Source organism: Peromyscus maniculatus, chromosome 8 (assembly GCF_049852395.1).
Source record: "Peromyscus maniculatus bairdii isolate BWxNUB_F1_BW_parent chromosome 8, HU_Pman_BW_mat_3.1, whole genome shotgun sequence".
NCBI classification, from domain to species: Eukaryota; Metazoa; Chordata; class Mammalia; order Rodentia; family Cricetidae; genus Peromyscus; species Peromyscus maniculatus.
Genome location: NC_134859.1, coordinates 93,201,495 through 93,218,944, shown reverse-complemented (window position 1 = coordinate 93,218,944; position 17,450 = coordinate 93,201,495). Strand labels below are relative to the sequence as shown.

At 44.0% G+C, this 17,450-nt stretch overlaps 1 protein-coding gene across 1 annotated transcript in view; it reads right to left on the bottom strand.

The window, feature by feature from the left end:
• Dcaf7 (DDB1 and CUL4 associated factor 7) overlaps window positions 1-15,348 on the bottom strand; it is a 28,209-nt gene extending 12,861 nt beyond the window's left edge. The window contains exons 1-4 of the mRNA XM_006970516.4: window positions 14,818-15,348; window positions 5,902-6,060; window positions 5,178-5,289; window positions 4,603-4,721 (exon numbers count right to left, since the gene is read on the bottom strand). Of these exons, the coding sequence (XP_006970578.1) occupies window positions 4,603-4,721; window positions 5,178-5,289; window positions 5,902-6,060; window positions 14,818-14,955 (528 nt within the window). The 5' untranslated portion in view covers window positions 14,956-15,348. The remainder of the gene's footprint in view (window positions 1-4,602; window positions 4,722-5,177; window positions 5,290-5,901; window positions 6,061-14,817) is intronic.
• Window positions 15,349-17,450: the final 2,102 nt, after the last annotated feature.

The window sequence follows — 17,450 nt, the reverse complement described above, 5'->3', positions numbered from 1 at the left end:
AGCATCCAAAACAACTTCAAGACTGTTGACTAAGATGATCAAACCTCACAGAATACTACAGCTGTGACTTAAGAATTATTTTAAATTTTCTCAGATCCCAAAAAAATTACCAGCGCCCCCAATCAGCAGGAAGTAGTCTAGAGAACTATCCCCACATTTCCAAAAAACAGATTATGGATGTTTATCTTTGTTTAAAGGGTTGATTATAAATTGTTATTGGTCAGTCAATCTCTTTCCAAAGAAGAGAGGGGAATATGATATAGAAAAGATGGAGAAAAGGGTAGGTTATTGAATCTACTTTAATCCAAAAAACAACTGTTAATCTCAAAATATTTTACACTGTTATGGATTTTAGTTTATTGATACAAATTTAAAGTCAATTTTGTTATACTGAATATATATTTCTACTCTTGTTTAAGGTATTGTGTTTATGCAGCTCATTTAAAAGTGTAATGTGCCGGGCGGTGGTGGCGCACGCCTTTAATCCCAGCACTCTTTTGGGAGGCAGAGCCAGGCGGATCTCTGTGAGTTTGAGGCCAGCCTGGGCTACCAAGTGAGTCCCAGGAAAGGCGCAAAGCTACACAGAGAAACCCTGTCTCGAAAAACCAAAAAAAAAAAAAAAAAAGTGTAATGTATAATTAAAAATAGATTGATATTTAGTCATCTATAATAGTTAAACTTATAGTCATGTTAGTTAGGTTTTCTAGGTATACAAAGATACATTTTTATTAGGTAGATAATCTTCAAACACTTCAAAGACCTACAGAATATGGCATTTTAAATGTTTTAATAACCTAAGGCTTTTCTTTACTGTGAGACATGTCTGCTCCTGGCAGCACTGATCTACTCCCAAGAGGATGATGGGCACCCAAGACACTACATATGAAGTTTGTTTTCTTTTTGGCAAAGCTGACCTTTTGGGCAAGAGAACACCCTTGCCTCGACTGCTTACAGTAAGTACGCCATGCAGTCTGGACAAGTAGGACACAAAGAAAAGCAACTGCTGAACTTTGCCAAGACAGGGTAAAACAATCCTTCAAATTTTCCTGTTTCTAAGAAAGGCCTGTCAGATATTCTAGACCTATAAGCCAAAGTTGGATGCCCCAACATTGCAGAGAAACTTTGAGTGACTGTCCAGGCAGCCAGCTGTTTCTGTTATTTCTTGCATTTTTTGGAAGTCACTTGCTTGCACTTCTAGCTTACTTAGGTAATATTATTTCCTTCCCAGGTCTTTGACGGAGTTAAAGACTAGATAGTTATAATTATAGTTTCCCTTAATTATAATAAAGGGCAAGTTAGATATGAAACTTTAGATTCACCAAGATAAGATGGATAATTAAATGTTTTCTCTGATTTTGTCAAATACAAATAGACTAGATATCATAACTATAATTCTTACTTGATAACTGTTTTGTTGTATGTAATTTTACTATGTTAAAGTTAAAACCTTCCGTTTCAGTTAGACAGAAAGGGGGAGATACTGTGGGTTGATCTTCTGCACACTGTGAAGATTTGTTACTCTGATTGTTTTAATAAACAAGCTGTTAGTTTAGCCAGACAGGATAAGGTTGTCTCAACTTGTTATAATTTTATTAAAGCCAGTCTATTCATCCAGTTAGAGAAAACAAGAAAAAAAAAAGGAAGAAAAACAATCTCATGTGGCCTAGGTTGGCCTTGAACTTGCTATGAGGTAGGGGCTGTGGTATAGAGGTCTTTATGTAGCTGAACAGCACTAGACAAAACCTCTGTCTATCCAGTGTGCCATACCTAAGAAGATAGGGTCTTACTATGTAGCCCAGGATGGTATCAATCTTTAGACTGTTCCATCTTTACCTCCTAAGTACTAGAATTATACACACCCAGGATCCCCTTTTAATCACTCTTTTCCTATTGTTTCAAAACAGTCTCATGTAGCCCAGGTTAGCATGAAAGTTTCTATGTAGCAGAAGATGACCCAGAACTCTTGATCCTGCATCTACCACTCAATGATAGGAGTGCAGGCATGTGTCAGTGTATCTGGCCCTTGTGATCTACTCTTAATCTTTACCATAGAGAAGTATTTCTTCATGGTTAGAGAAAAGGGGGCTTAGCATGTTGAACAGAAATAGATGGGCATCTATTAGCAGTGTTTGTCCCTTAGTATCCAGAGCGTCCAGAGAACTACATTTTTTTAAAAAGATTTTTATTGTATCTGTATGAGTGTTTTGGCTGCTCGTATGTATGTACACTACATGAGTGGCTAGTGCCTACAGAGGCCAGAAGAGGGCATAGTATCCTCTGGAAATATAGTTACAGATGGTTGTGAGCTGCCATGTATGTGCTGGAATTAAATCTGGGTTCTCTAGAAGAGCAATCAATGCTCTTAACCGCTGAGCCATCTCTCCAGTCCCAGACCTGATATTTTTAGTGAGAAATTCTACTTATTCCTCCATCTCAATGTCAGCTGTCATTACTACCCAAGATCCTAAAGTGTGTTTTGTGTTTGGCATCTGTTTTCCTGTTGGTTCTGGAGTATGGCTCAAAGCACAAAGCTCTATCAGCTTAAGGAACTGCTCCTTCATCAGTGCCCCACCTATACAGTTCGTCAGGGAAGAGGGAAGGTGGTAACTCCCAATGTATTAAACTCGTCTCTGCTACATCCACCAGACAGTCATTACACCCCCTACCCCACCCCACCCCGCCTAGGATTTTTCCTCAGGCAGAGCTGCCATCACAGGCTCCTTTCTAGTTTATCATTTGCTCTGATCCATTCCAGGCTCTCCTGCTCTTCTTTCCTATAGGCCAAGTTTGGCTGGGTCACAGGTTTGCTGGCTGCTTCTGGGTGGTTCAGCCAAAGAAATCCAAGGTGGGAAACTGGATGATGGGATAAAGCAGCAGCTGAGTATTTAACCTTCCTTTCTCTGTTCAGAAGCATCTCTGCCAGGTAAAGCCAGACTCTAGGAGCTACAACCTTCAGCCTATAGTTAGTGGTAGCCCCCTGCTCCTACCTTCTCAGTTCCTTCACTGCATAAGCATTCTCTTGGTTTAAATCACTTAGGTTTATTCTTGCAAGATCCTCTTCCCCCATAATGGGGGCTGAACCAAGGGCCTCATGGATGCTAGCAAGCATTCCATCACTGAGCTCTATTCCTAGACACTTTGAGTAGTTCCCTCCTTTGGGTTGGCTCCAGCAGAGAACAGAGGCCTGTCTACTTGACATTTCCACAAGTTCCTTTAGTGGTCATCTCTGCAGAGCACACTCTTAGCTTAGAGGAGTCAAGTCCCAGCGCCCTCCTACTGATCTTATCTCAGGAGTGCAACACGAAAGATCAACCCCTCAGAATGGCGACCTGGCACATGATTCATGACCTGAAGGCATCTTTTTTCTTATACAAATACCGATACCATTAGCTGTGCAGGTAAAGGGGCAGAAAAGGAAAAAAGAACACAGGCATATCTTTAGGAGGAGAGTTATGCCTACTTCCCCCCAAAATCACCAGGATACCCCCTCAGCTTCCAATAAACACAGAAGAAACAATATCAATGAGACATATTTGCCTCCAAACAGGACTGAAAGTAAAAAGATTAAGCAAACATACCAGAGTTTTCACAGAATGGTTTTAGAGAAAAACAGCTAATTAGGATCATCTGTCATGAGATTCCCCTCTTCCTGTTTCCCCCTATCTCCAAGAAGCCATCCTGTTCAGAGAGAAGGGTTACTCTAAAATTATTAACCATATTAGTTCTAGGATGTCTGTAAGAGACTTCATTAAAAAAGCAACTTCCGGCCCCACCCCTCATGGGAGCGCTGGCCTCATCCCCCACCAGCCCACAGCACTGCTGAGGCACGGCACGGGTGGTGGTGTGGATGTGGAGGAGCTAACCCTGCCCACTCCAGACACCGTAAGACTCTCTCAGCTGATGGCTTTTGGTGGTGGATGCAGGCAGAGAAAGACTCATCCTCCCCTGGGGGGCTGACCACTAGGAATTGAACCATGCTCCAGGGAATGCATAGACAACACAAAATGGACTTTTTTGTGTTTTGTTTTTTATGGGGCAGGGAGGGGGGTGTCATGGTAGAAGGAGGTGGACATGGGAAGACTAGGAGGTGAGTGTGATTGAGACACGTTAGATTCCCAAATAATTAATTAAAAAAAATACCCCCAGCAACCTCTAGTATGAAAGGAAAATGAGAGACTGTAGATGAAGTTGTTAGTGTCATTTAACGATGCCTTTGGGCTGGTGAGGGAGCTCAGTCACAGGGTAGAAGGCCTTGTTCTGCAAGACGGACAACCTGAGCTCAATCCTTGGAACCCAGAGCAGAAGGAGACAAATGACTCCCCGAAGTTGTTCTCTGGCTTCCACACATCACTGTGGTACACATGTGCCTGCACAGGCGCACACCCTTACTTTCTCTCTCATAATAATAGTAATAAATAAAACATTTTTAAAAGGTGTATTCAGTTGTGTTGTTTTCTGTTTGAACACATTAAATATCAACTTAGACAAGACACATGCCGACATTATGATCTACATAACCTTCAAAACAGTGAGAGAACAGGACGACCTCTCACCCGCAGGTACAGGAAGTGCCTGCAGAGGAGGAGAGGAAACCATCATTACCTCTTTGTCATGGGCGATCAGCTGGGTCTTCACGTGGCCGGACACAAGGTTCACTCGCCCCAGCACCTGCCCGGTCTCTAGGCCCCAGATGGTGCAGGTTGTGTCAATGCTCGAGGTACCTGCAGACACCAGAGCAAGATGAGGGAGGTCCCACTCGACTCCCCACTCTCTCTGCTTGGCCCAGGGGACAAGAGGCCACAGCATGTCCTCAGCACTGACTTGTTTCTTGTGGAGTGGGGAGAATTTCTTTAAACAGAATACCCTGATAGAGTTAAAGCTGACCTTGAACTCAAGATCATCCAGCCTGCCCCTCCCGAGTGTTGATATTAGAGGTGTGTACCGTCACAACTGCAAGACTTTCGATTTTAGCTGGAGAGATGTGACAGACACACAGAGGAAGCTGCATTCCCCATAAGAAATTAATGACTACTTTCCATAGTTAGCCCATTTCACCCTTGGCTGTTTTAGGACAAGATGTGTGCCTCAAAGTCCCCTGACCCCCATAAAAACAGCCCCAGCCCAAATCTGAGGAAATGTATCTTCATTTTCTTCAAATTGGAAATCAAAGCCCTCACCTAAAAGATAAGGATCCACCTCGTTCCAGTCAAAGGAGGTCAGGGGGGCACAGAAGTCTGAGTTCTTGTTATTGTTTAGCAAGCACTCCAGCCTCGTCTCTGTCTCACCAACCTGAAGGGACAATAATGAGACATGAGCCTGTCTACACACACACACACAGAGTCCTGCTTAGTAAATCGAAGACAAGGGGAGAAAATACTTTTATAATAAGGGGGACTAAAACCCAAAGGAACTCCTGAATTGGGACCTCTTTCAGAATGTGCCCTTCTCCTGGTTTTGCTCTCTAGGTTTTCACCCACGCCTCTTCCTGGCGCTCTACACAGCTGGACCCTAGGCTCCCAAGCACAGTGGATGCCCCTGTGCTGAGCTCAGCTGTAAAGGGAAGATTCACACACCTAACACATTAGAATCAAAAGCCCGGGATGTATTTACTCAAAAATATCTGGACTGTTATTGGAGCAGGAGGTCCCAAGTGTTCTCTGCCTCACAGAAAGAAGTCTGTCCCCATCACACCAGGTTAAATGAGTCTCAAGTTTCAAGGTTCACTGAGGCCAGCAGCAAGACTCCGCAGCAGGCATCTGGACTAGATTTCCTAAAAAACCTTCGGAGCTAAAACAAGATCAGTTCAGACGCATTTCCTTTGTTTCCTCCATGCTGGAACAGTACTACCTGTCGGTTCTTTGGGACCTCACACTGCTGTCTGCTGATAAAGCATCTGCTTACCCTCCACACGCGGAGATAGTCACCACTCGTCGCCAGAAGGTCTGGATAGACGCCTTTTGTGTCAGGAATCCACATGAGTTTTGTGGTGGGGTACGGGTGGTCAAAGGTGTTTCGGCAAATAAACTCTGAACTCTCTTCATCTAAACCAACAAGCTGAACCTGCAGCACACCAAAGTTGGACCACATGAGCACTTGTTTATCTTCAGCAGCATCAAATACATCAGTCATACACATCAGATTCCTGGTCAGTGTCGAGGTCTTAACACTGTACTACATTCAAGTTATTAGAGTGACAGGACCCTAGACTGACCCATACCACAGCCAACACTACAAAGGTAGAAAAAGACAGACAGAGATCTGAATACAGATTTTCTGCCTCTAAATCCTGAACTAACCTCACTCTCAATCTGATCTTCCCATCTCCTCCCAAGTGCTGGGATTACAGGAATGTACAATCATAGCCTATCTAATCAAGTGCTGGGGACTGAACCAGGGCTTCATGGATGCTAGACTAGTACTCCATCAACTGAGCTACATTCCCAGCCTCCTTTTTGCCTTCTTGAGTCAAGGTCTTCCTACATAGACCAGGCTGGCCTCAAACTCACAGAAATTCCACCTCTACCTCCCAAGTGCCTAGATGAAAGGCGTATGCCACCACGCCTAGCTCCATTCTATGAGTTTTAACAAATTAACTACACATATTTGGCATAACAGCATAGTAAAAAGTATTTTCACTTTACTTAAAAGGGGTATTTGAGCCGGATGGTGGCGCACACCTTTAATCTCAGCACTTGGGAGGCAGAGGCAGGCAGATCTCTGTGATTTTGAGGCCAGCTTGGTCTACAGAGCGAGTTCCAGGACAGGCTCCAAAGCTACAAAGAGAAACGCTGTCTTGAAAAAACAAACAAAGGGTTTGGAGACAGAGTTTCATGTCATCTCCACCTTGCGAGGGTTTGCTCTTTTTCTCGGGTCGAGTTGTTTTCTCAGAGTTTTAGTTCTTGGTATACTTTTGATACCATTTCTGTTCTTCTATGCTATTGCCTTTGTGTATGAATTTTTAAGAGCAGTTCTTTAAAATGTACAAAAAGTCTTGAAACTATGGGTCAGTTTGGGAAGAACTGCCAACTTGAGTTGATTTATTTACATCACCTTTAGCTTGTTCAGCAATGCTTTCAAGTTTTGCATGTGCAGATCTTCAACTCTTTTATTAACTTTATTTCTATGTAATTGCATGCTACCGCATATATATCTTTTAGGGTTTTAATTGTATTTCCCCCCTAACCTACCTAGCATGGTTTTAAAATTCCATTTTCAACTGTTTCTTGCTATTATATAAATAGTTTATTTTGTACATTAATCTTAGATCTCTAACTTTGGTAAATTAGTTACCAATGGTTTTTGTACATTTGTAAGGATTTTCCTATGTGTATCTATATACTTAGTCATCAACAGATTTTTTTTAGAAGTTAGGCATAGACGTGCAAGGTCTATGTATGTGTAGGGGAGATAAGGAGTATGGATGCAAAAGAAGACAGAAGGCTGTGTTCTGTCACTCCAGAGCAATGAAAGTGAAGCCAAGGGCAATACACTGCCAATCACTGTTAACAGGCAATTCTCCAATCCCGGAATTCGGTCTGGACGGGGGAGGAAGTGCATCTAAGCAGTCTTCCTCCCAGGTGTAAGTGAAAAACCATAGGTAGGCAGATAACACCTTAAAGAGAAACTGGAAACAGAGGGGTCTACAATCACTTCCAAAGTTGCCTTTCAAATCATGAGACATTTCCCCAAACCTCAAATATCAGATTCTGTGAACATTTCCCACTTTAAGGTCCTCTAGACCCACCATTCAAGGCCCTCTGCAACTCAATGCTAACCTACCTTATCCTCCACATTCCTCATCTAATAATCGTTTTCCACCTTCTCCCTTTCCATCAACCCCAATCCTGCCTAATATAAACACATCAGGAGTATCAGGCTGCCAGGACTCTCCTTACCATTCACTAGCTGCAGGCCCTTACTATTGTTAATCCTGTGTCCCAAACTGTAGAGTTGAGATGTTCATGAGATCTACCTGAATAATTGTGTGTAACTGCCTTTCCCAATGTATGAGCTTCAACATTTGATCTTACTTCCTCCACGAAGCACTGACAGTGTTCCTTGTCCTTTATCTTTCAGTACTTACCAACACCATACATTGGACAGCTAATCCCATAGTGCCTCAGGAGACACTGGCATCACTGTTTTATGTAGTTTCACTTAGATCTCCTTAATCTTACGCGTATGGTTTTTTGTCAGTATGTATGTCTGTGCACCATTTACAAGCATGGTGCACAAGGAGGCCAGAAGAGGCTATCAGATTCCCTGGCACTAAAGTTACAGATGGTTGTGAACTGCCATGTGGGTGCTGGGAATTAAACCTGGGTCCTCTACAAAAGCAGCCAGTGCCTTTAAGCACTAAGCCATCTCTCCAGTTCCCACCCCTAAAAACTATCCTGTTTATTGAGATTAAAGAACCTTAAATCATGCTAATAAGCCGGGCGGTGGTGGCGCATGCCTTTAATCCCAGCACTCGGGAGGCAGAGCCAGGCGGATCTCTGTGAGTTCGAGGCCAGCCTGGGCTACCAAGTGAGTTCCAGGAAAGGCGCAAAGCTACAAAGAGAAACCCTGTCTCGAGAAAAAAAAAAAAGAAAGAAAGAAAGAAAAAAAAAACCCAAAACATTAAAAAAAAAAATCATGCTAATAAAAAAAATGAAAGTAGTATCAGTCTCTGTGAGGACAGAATTGAACCAAGGTAGCTTCATATGTTTTAGGGTAAAAAATCTGTGGGTAGGAGATATGGCTCAGTCAGTAACTTGCTTGTCTCACCAGCATGAGAAACTGAGTATAATTCCCAGGGACCCACATTAAAAGTCTGGTGTGGGCACACCTGTAATCTCAGCTCTGGAGAGGTGGAGGCAGGAAGATCCTTAGGGCTTGTTGGTCAGACATTCTAGCTGAATCCAAGCTCCAGGCTCAAGATCCTGTCCCAAAAAATAAGATGAAGGGCAACTGGGAAAGACACTTGTCAATAACCTTTGGCATCCAATGCATGGTAACACACAGTTTCTAAAAAAATAAAAAAAAAATATTTAAGCACCTTGGAGTTTAAGAGAGCTGACAGCCAGACCACTGCAAGAACTTTCCAGTGCTGAACTTCTTGTGCTGACTAATGTGGGCAAACTCTTACTACATTCTACAATGACTAGTTGATGCATATCTTTCCAATTATTTTCCATATATTTGCATGCATTGGGGGTGTGTGTGGTAGGTTCTTTATAACAAAAACAAACAACAAATCCAAAACATAGACTTGTTCCACATAATTTATTCCACAACTTGAATATCTTCTCAAGTCAATACAAATAGTTCCATCTCTTCTTCTACAGCAGACTGTGGTAAACATAATTTATTCAACTGCTCATTTACTTCAGTTACAGTCCATTGTTTTACTACCATAAACAATGAATACCCTTATTTAATTGTGTATGTGTGTGTGTGTGTGCTCTTATTGAATAGATTCCTAGAAGTGTCATTGTTCTACCTGCTAACTACACAGCTGATAGGGCTATAAAGAATACTGAGAAACCCAAACCCATAAGTCATATCAACAAATGGGAAAACCAATTCAAGTGGCAGTTCTCAAAGTAAAAATGACAAAAGGCCTACAAATACTTGAATATACAAATGAAAACTGCTTACAGACTCCATCTCACCCCATCAGAAAGGCTGTCAGAAAGGAAGTGCCAACAACTACTGGCCAGGGTGGGGAGAAAGCGGAACCGTTACACACAGCTGCTGGGAATGTAAACTGATGCAGCCACTGGGAAAAGCAATGTGGAGGTTCTCCAAAAAGCTAAAATTAAACTGGACATGGTGGCTCATATCCATAATTCTAGCACTTGGGAAACTGAGGCAGGAGAGTCACTCCTAGTTCAAGGCCTGGACTACACAGTGAGAATAAGGGGGAAGAATAAACCCCTAAAAATAGAATTACCATATGACCCACTCCTGGGGATGTACCAGAAGGGTTCTCCGCCAGCACATACAGAGATACTTGCACATTCATAACTACTGCCATACTGTTCACAACAGCAGATACAGAATCAACCTAGAGGTCCATCAGCAGGTGACTGGATAAAGAAAATGTAATGCAAACACAATGGAATTTTATTCAGCTGTAAGAAAAAATGAAATTTGCAGGAAAATCGGTGGAATCCAGTATCATCATCATGTTAGGAGAAACACATCAGACTCAGAAGGACAAATAATGTTTTCTCCCATATGTGATACCTACATTTAAATTTATATAGATACACACACACACACCTGTATATGATACAAAAGTAGAAAAGGGACTATAAGACAAGAGGTCTAAAGGGAGGAAGGGGAGCGAGAGAGGGAAAAGGAAAGTATGTGGATATGTGATATGAAAGCAGAAGTGGGAGGGTTACTCGGGGAAAAGAGGAGACCAGTAAGAAAGGGGAGACAGGGAAGGGAAGTAGGAGGGACAAACAACAACAAAATATAGTGATATGTATGCAAATGTTACAACAAAACCTTCTTTACAATGATAATGAAAAAATTAATTAAAAAAGAGAATTTAAAAGTTGCTTCCATTTATACTTTTATTAACAGTAAATGAGTGCCTATCTCCACACTTCTGTAAACATTAAAAATAAAAATAACTTTCTTGCTCATCTGACAGGAAAAATGGTGCTTTATTTTTACAGCATTGTTTTACTGAGGTTGAACATCTGAACTTACCATGCCAACTCTTTCCCTCAATTCTTTAACTACAGCTCTGAGGCTTTTTCTGTCTCATTTTTTTGATGGGAGCTCTTCTCCGATGATGCCTATACATAGGCCTCCTTTTCCACCATCTATTCTATTCTTTTTCAATGTAATTTTTCTTTTTTTCTGCACAGGAGGTTGAATCCAGGTCATCACCATACATACTATTCAAGAGCTCTACCCACTCAGCTACATCCTCAGGTCTCTTTTTACCTTTTAGGACAGGGTCTAAGTTGACCAGGCTAGCCTTAAATTCGCTCTGTAGCCCAGGCTAGCCTTGACCTCATGCTTCCCTTGCTTCAAGCTCCCAAGTACTTGCCAACCTTTGCTTCCTCTTCTTGTCCCAAAAGACTGATTTCCTTTTTCTTTGCCCAACAAAGTCCTATTTTGGGAACCACAGCTCTTCTGAGTTCGGCATCTACAGCCATAGACACCCTTCTTATCCCCTCCCTAGATCCTGCATCCTAACACTCTTCCTTACATGCTTCGGGAAGGCTGGGAAAACTGCATTCTGACAACTGTCATCTGTTGACAGTGTTGCTCTCCAGTCCCGTCCTGTCACGCCTGTGCCATCTCCTACCTTCAGGGCCTTCTGCAGTCCTTCACACTTCACAACACTTTCTCCAGCATGGGAAACAAAGCCCTGGAGAGGAAAGCTACGAAGCAGGGTCATTTTTACTCACGGAAAAGAAAAGGTTGGCACTTTAAAATACAAACAAACAAACAAACAAACAAAAAACTTGCCATGTATTCCAGGATGGCCTCAAACTCAGAGATCCACCTGCTTCTGCCTCCCAAGTGCTGGGATTAAATGCATGCACCATCAACTGCCTGGCTTTTTAAAGATTGGTTTTTAAAATTTTGTTTATGTGTAAGCATGTGTTTGCCATGTAGTATTCTTTTAAACAAAAATTTTTATTAGATTTACTTATGTGTATGAATGTTTTACCTGCATGTATGCATATATACCTCCTGCATGCCTGTTGGTTCCCCTGGAACTGGTTACGAGCCACCATGCGGGTGCTGAGAATTACCCCAGGTTCTCTGCAAGAGCAACAAGAGCTCTAAACCACTGAGCCATCTCCTCAGCCCCCCATGTGATAATCTTAATCCTTTCATTTCCCAGTTTGTGTGGCTTTGGGTAAGTTGTCCTCTGTGCCTCAGTTTCTTTCTGTGTAAAATGAGGTAATAAGTCAGCTGATTTAGTTAGGAAACTTTTGTTCTTGTGCTGGGGATTGAACCCAGGGCCTCGTGCACAGCTAATTTTGGTTATATCAGCAGTTGTGGGAAAGTGATTGTGGTAGCTTGACTGTAATTGGCCCCCATAAACTCTGATGGAGTGGCCCTATTAGGAGGTGTGGCTTTGGAGTAGGTGTGGCCTTGTTGGAGGCAGTGTGTCACTATGGAGCAGAGCTTTGAGGGCTCATATATGTTCAAGCCACGCTCAGTGTCTCAGTTCACTTCCTGTTGCCAGCATATCAAAATGTAAAACTCTCAGCTCCTTCTCCCAGCACCACATCTGCCTGCAAGGTGCCATGTCCCACCATGATGACAATGGACTGAACCTCTGAACTGTAAGCCACCCTGTTAAATGTTTTCCTTTATAAGAGTTGCCAGGCAGTGGTGGCGTACACCTTTAATCCCAGCACTTGGGAGGCAAAGGCAGCAGGATCTCTGTGAGTTCAAGGCCAGCCTGATCTACAGAGCGAGATTCAGGAAAGGTGCAAAGCTACACAGAGACACCCTCTGTGTGTGTGTGTGTGTGTGTGTGTGTGTGTGTGTGTGTGTGTGTGCGTGTGCGCGCGCGCTGGTGTCTCTTCACAGCAATAGAAACCCTAACTAAGCCAGTGATTTAATGACTCCAAGTGTTGGCTGATTTGAATAACATGGACGTTTATTCCACACTTACAGATGTCCACTGTTGTGTTCCACCTGAGTACTGTGTATCCTGGGATGGATAGATTTTCTTTCTTCAAGGAGCTTGTGGTAACAAAAAAGGAGATACAGCACTTTTCTTTTAAAAAGCAAAACTTACAAGGTAGCTGGACGTGGTGGTATATACAGGTAATTTCTGCGCTTGGGAGGTAGAGGCAGGTGGATAAGGAGTTCAAAGCCTACCTGGGCTACATGAGGCTGTGTCTCAAAAATAATAACCTCATAAGATATGAATAATATATAATGTGCATTATTCACGGAAATAATGAAAGTAAATATGCATGCTTCTGAGGAGTACTTTATTTTTTTGTTTGAGACAAAATTTTGTAACTCAAATGGTTGGGAGCTCACTATGTAGCCCAGGCTAGCCTCAAACTTATAAAAATCCTCCTGCCTCAACCTTTCAAGTGCTGGAATTACAGGTGAGAGCCACCAGGCCCAGCTTGAGGGTTACTTTCTATTACATATTTGCTCCTTAGGAGGCACTGGCCATGTCCACAGTTTTAAAATGAGGTGCTGGAGATAACAGCACTCACGGCTTGTGCAGAAGACCTGAGTTCAGTTCCCAGCACTCACATGGGGTGGCTTACAACAGCCTGTAACTCCAGCTCCGGGGGACTGTGACACCCTCTTCTGGCCTCTGCAGGGACTCAATGTCTCCTCTCTTAGATAAAAGACTCTGGAAGAACTTAAAGGGAAAAAATTTAATTTGTGTGGGAGAGAAAAAAAAAAAAAAACTACGGTCATTTGATGGACATATTTTACATTTATTTCTTATACAAATTCTTAAATAATAGTTGTAGTGGTCTTAACCTTACTAACACTACCCAGACCTGGACCCTGAAACCTGGCCCCAGGTTTTCTGCCACTGTGGGAGAAAGAGTCACCAGAGAAAAGAAATACGGTTCTTATTTAGGAAAAGGAGGATCAGGGCACACTCCCTGGGATTGTAAACTGGTGGTGTATGTGTGATGTCCAGGCAATGGACATCAATCCCTTTCATCCATTTCTCAAAGGCAACCCCAAAGAAATGGGGATCTTTACCCAGAGAAACACATGTGCTCCTGAAATACTATAAACAAACTTAAAAGGTTCAAATGTTTTTATCTGAACCCCTTTCCTCTATCACTGTGGGTTGGAAATAGTAAAATCTGGTCTGTGCAATGCAAATTTGGTCTAGGCAAAGGTGTCTAGCTAAATCCTAAGCCACCCACTTCTTCCACTCCTGCCACCACCCTGTAACTTGTCTGTCTCCATTCTGACGCTCATAGGAGTAAGCCAGAGTACTGGCTTTAAAGACCACGGACCAAGGCTTTCAGGAGCTCTGATCTCTGTCATTCTGTTTCTTTTCTTTTCTCTTCTTTTAACTCAAATTAAAAGAAAAGAATGAAGTGAAGAGATTGGGGAAAGAAAATCCTTCTCATCACTTTCAAAACTATATCCCGAAGTACCAGCTTAAAAGCTCTGGCCTTCTACCAGCGTTTTGGTGAAGTGATGGATGTCCAGCAATGCTGCAAATCAACGAGAAAGGACCCACGAAAAGAACAGGTCAAATGTCATCTTCCTCTATTCAGAAATAATGGCGGGATAATGCCACAGACCGAGGTTTCCAAGGAAAGACTGGGGGGGGAGGGTGAACATCGGGAAGCAAAACCAATGACCAATGACAACCTCGCATTAGGGCTCTGTATCCAAGAGAAACACCTGAGATGGGGAAGATCTTGCAATAAATAGCCCTAACAGAAATCTCGCGTGGCCAGGAATGCACGACCACCAATCCAAGCGCCCGCATCTTCCTCCACTGCCTCTCTCCCGCCCCCCGCCTAGCAACAGAGGCACTGCGGCAGAAGTGGGGGAAACGGGAGGGACGGAGGACGCGCGGCTTAGGGGGATTTAAACTCCGGTTTGAAACCTGCTACTACCACCCAAAATATTAGGTGCCTCAGGCATGTCACAACACTATGCCTCCGTTTCCCCGGCTGTCAGAATTAAACAAGGTAGCGAGTGTGACACCCTCAACAACGGGGCCACAGAGGGACCACCCCCTTGCAATAAAAGCAAGAGAGTTCGCCAGAGAGTTGTGGGATCTGGGGCTACCGCCCACCTCGAGCATTCCCTGCCAGCTGGAAGCGGAGCCCCGGCACGACCCACCTTGTTGTTGTACTCCTCCACGAAGCTGCCCAGCGCCAGGCGAAAGCGCTTGTCGGGCCGCACGCTCCAGTTCATGGCGTAGACAGTCCAGGGCGCTTCATATTTGTAGATCTCCTTCCGTTTGCCGTGCAGGGACATGGTGGCGGCTGGGCCGCAAAGCCGGCCGGAGAGGCGGCGGGCTGGGGCACGAGACGGGCGGGGAGCCCGGCTTGGGTCAGCGAGTCCGAGAGGAGGCGGGGCCGGGGCGCGCCGGAACGGCCTAGCCCTCCAGCGACTCCTCTGCTACACTCACACTCCGCCGAGCCCGACCACCAGTTTCAAACAAGCTCCGGCAGCGACTACCACCTTCCGTTTGGGATGCCGGCCCGCCCTCTCGGAACGGAAGCCACGCGATCCCGTAGCGACGACGAGCGTTGGCTGACGGATACGTCCTTTCCAAACTGTTCCTTCTTCTTATTGGTCAACAGAGCCTTAGCACCAGCGCCCTCCTCACTATTGGCGGAAATGTTTGTCATTCTGCTTGTTCGCCCCGCCCAACTCCCGGAGGCGGGCTCTTTTGAAGTCCCAAAGATCATTGGCTAGCCAAGATGTCAGTCAGACGGATAACGGCGCAGTGCGGGTGAATGGGGGCGTGGGTGGCCTGGGGGCAAGTGTACGCCTCGGCTCGCCCCCAAGTTCTAGGCCAAGGGTCTGAAGCGTGAAGCCTGTCACTTTTTCGCTGCTGCTGCTGCTGTTCTGAATGCCTCTCTCCGCCGCGAGTAACGCGCCAGATCTACCTTAATGGAGTACCTGCTCCGTTTATTTCATCGCCCTGATCCCGGCAAACCGCAGCCTGTGCCAAACGGGAACCCTGTCCAGCCCTACGGACACTCTTAAACTGTTCAGGGCCAGGCCAGCTTGATCCAGACTCCCCTGCGTTGTCCTATAGACACTAGAAAGACTCCCGAATTCTAGGATTGGTTTTCAATGGACCTGGCTATTAGTTACTTACGTTCCTCGCTCTGCCAAACCCAACCTTAAATGTCTGTGTGCCATGAGTTTGAAATGCAGAAAAGCCTGGATCTAGATACATCGTTATAAATTTAAATGCTTTCAACGATACTGAAAGGGTTTGTATTGAATTGTTAGGCAGTATAATAAAACACAACTTAAAAATATTTTTTTATGTGTATTTGTGTGTGCCTGAGTATATGTAAGTGTACCACATGTGTACAGGTACCCACAGTAAATCCACATATATGGGGGTTTTTTCTACATTTTTTTCAGGGGTGGAATATAAACTTTCAGAGTATTCCCTAATGCTCCTCTGGATTTCTTCGCAATCTGTTGTAATGTCCTGTGATGGTTAATATTCCTGACTTAGAGACTCTAGAATGGACTAGGAGACAAGTTTCAGTGCTTGGGAGGGACTATCTAGATTAGGTTCATTGAGGTGGGGAGACTCACCTTAACTGTGGGTGATTCCCTTCCATGAGTTAGGCTTCCAGACTTAAGAGGGAGCGAGCTCTGAATGTGGGCTTTCTGACTAGATGCAATTTGACCATTTGCTTGACAGACTGACTTCCAGCCTTCAACTACTAGTCTGTAGGTGTCTCTGCCAGTGAAATGCGTCCTTTGGAGACAACAGATAGCGGGAACTTGGTTTTTAAATCTTTGTTGGTGAGTTCAGGCTATTTGTATTTAAGATTATTATTGAGAGATACTTGCCAGCGTCTGCAATTGCGTTGGTTGTTTTTCTGGATGGCTGGATTATCTTGTTTGGTTGTTCTGGCTCCTGGCCTGCTACTCATGGCTGTTCTGCCTCAACTTCCCAAGTGCTGGGTTTACAGGCACGAACTACTTTTCTTTGCTTTGTGTGCAGGTGTGTGAGGAGGTACATAAGGAGTGCATCTGTACACATGTGTATGCCAGAGGACGACCTCAGGTGCTGTTCCTCAGGAACACCACCCACCTCCTTTGAGAAGATCTCTCATTGTCCTGGACTTCACCAATTAGGCTGGATTGGCTGGCCAGATCCCTCTTCCTGTCTCAGTGCCAGGATTACAAGTGTATACCATTACTGCAGGGATTTTTGTTGTTGTTGGGTTTTTTGTTTTTGTTTTTCAACACAAGGTTTCTCTGTAGCTTTGGAGCCTGTCCTGGAACTCCCTCTGTAGATCAGGCTGGCCTTGAACTCTCAGAGATCCACTTGCCTCTGCCTCCCGAGTGCTCCACTTAAAGGCGCGTGTGCCACCACCGCCCGGCACTGCGGGGATTTTTATGAGGATTTGGGGCGTTCAGGTCCTCGTGCATTTTACCCACCAGGCCACCTCCCAAGCCCCCATATGTTGTTCTGAACTAGTGTCGAAGTCTTATTAAGGGTACAAAAAGTTAACTTTAAGGTTTCAGTTTGTGTAACACTTGTGAGTATGTGCTGATCTAATCACTAACAGACTCTGAGGCATCAGGTAGATATTGCAAAAGGAGGGGGAAATGGAGGTAAGAGTTAGATTAGAATTATATGCAGAGGAAAAAAAGAATGCTGTTTTAAAAGGTTTCTCAAGTGCAATAGTCTGGGTTGGAATTATGTTCTCCTTTTTCTAGTATATTAAGTTTGACTTTTTATTGAAATATAATTTACATATGGGAGTGCA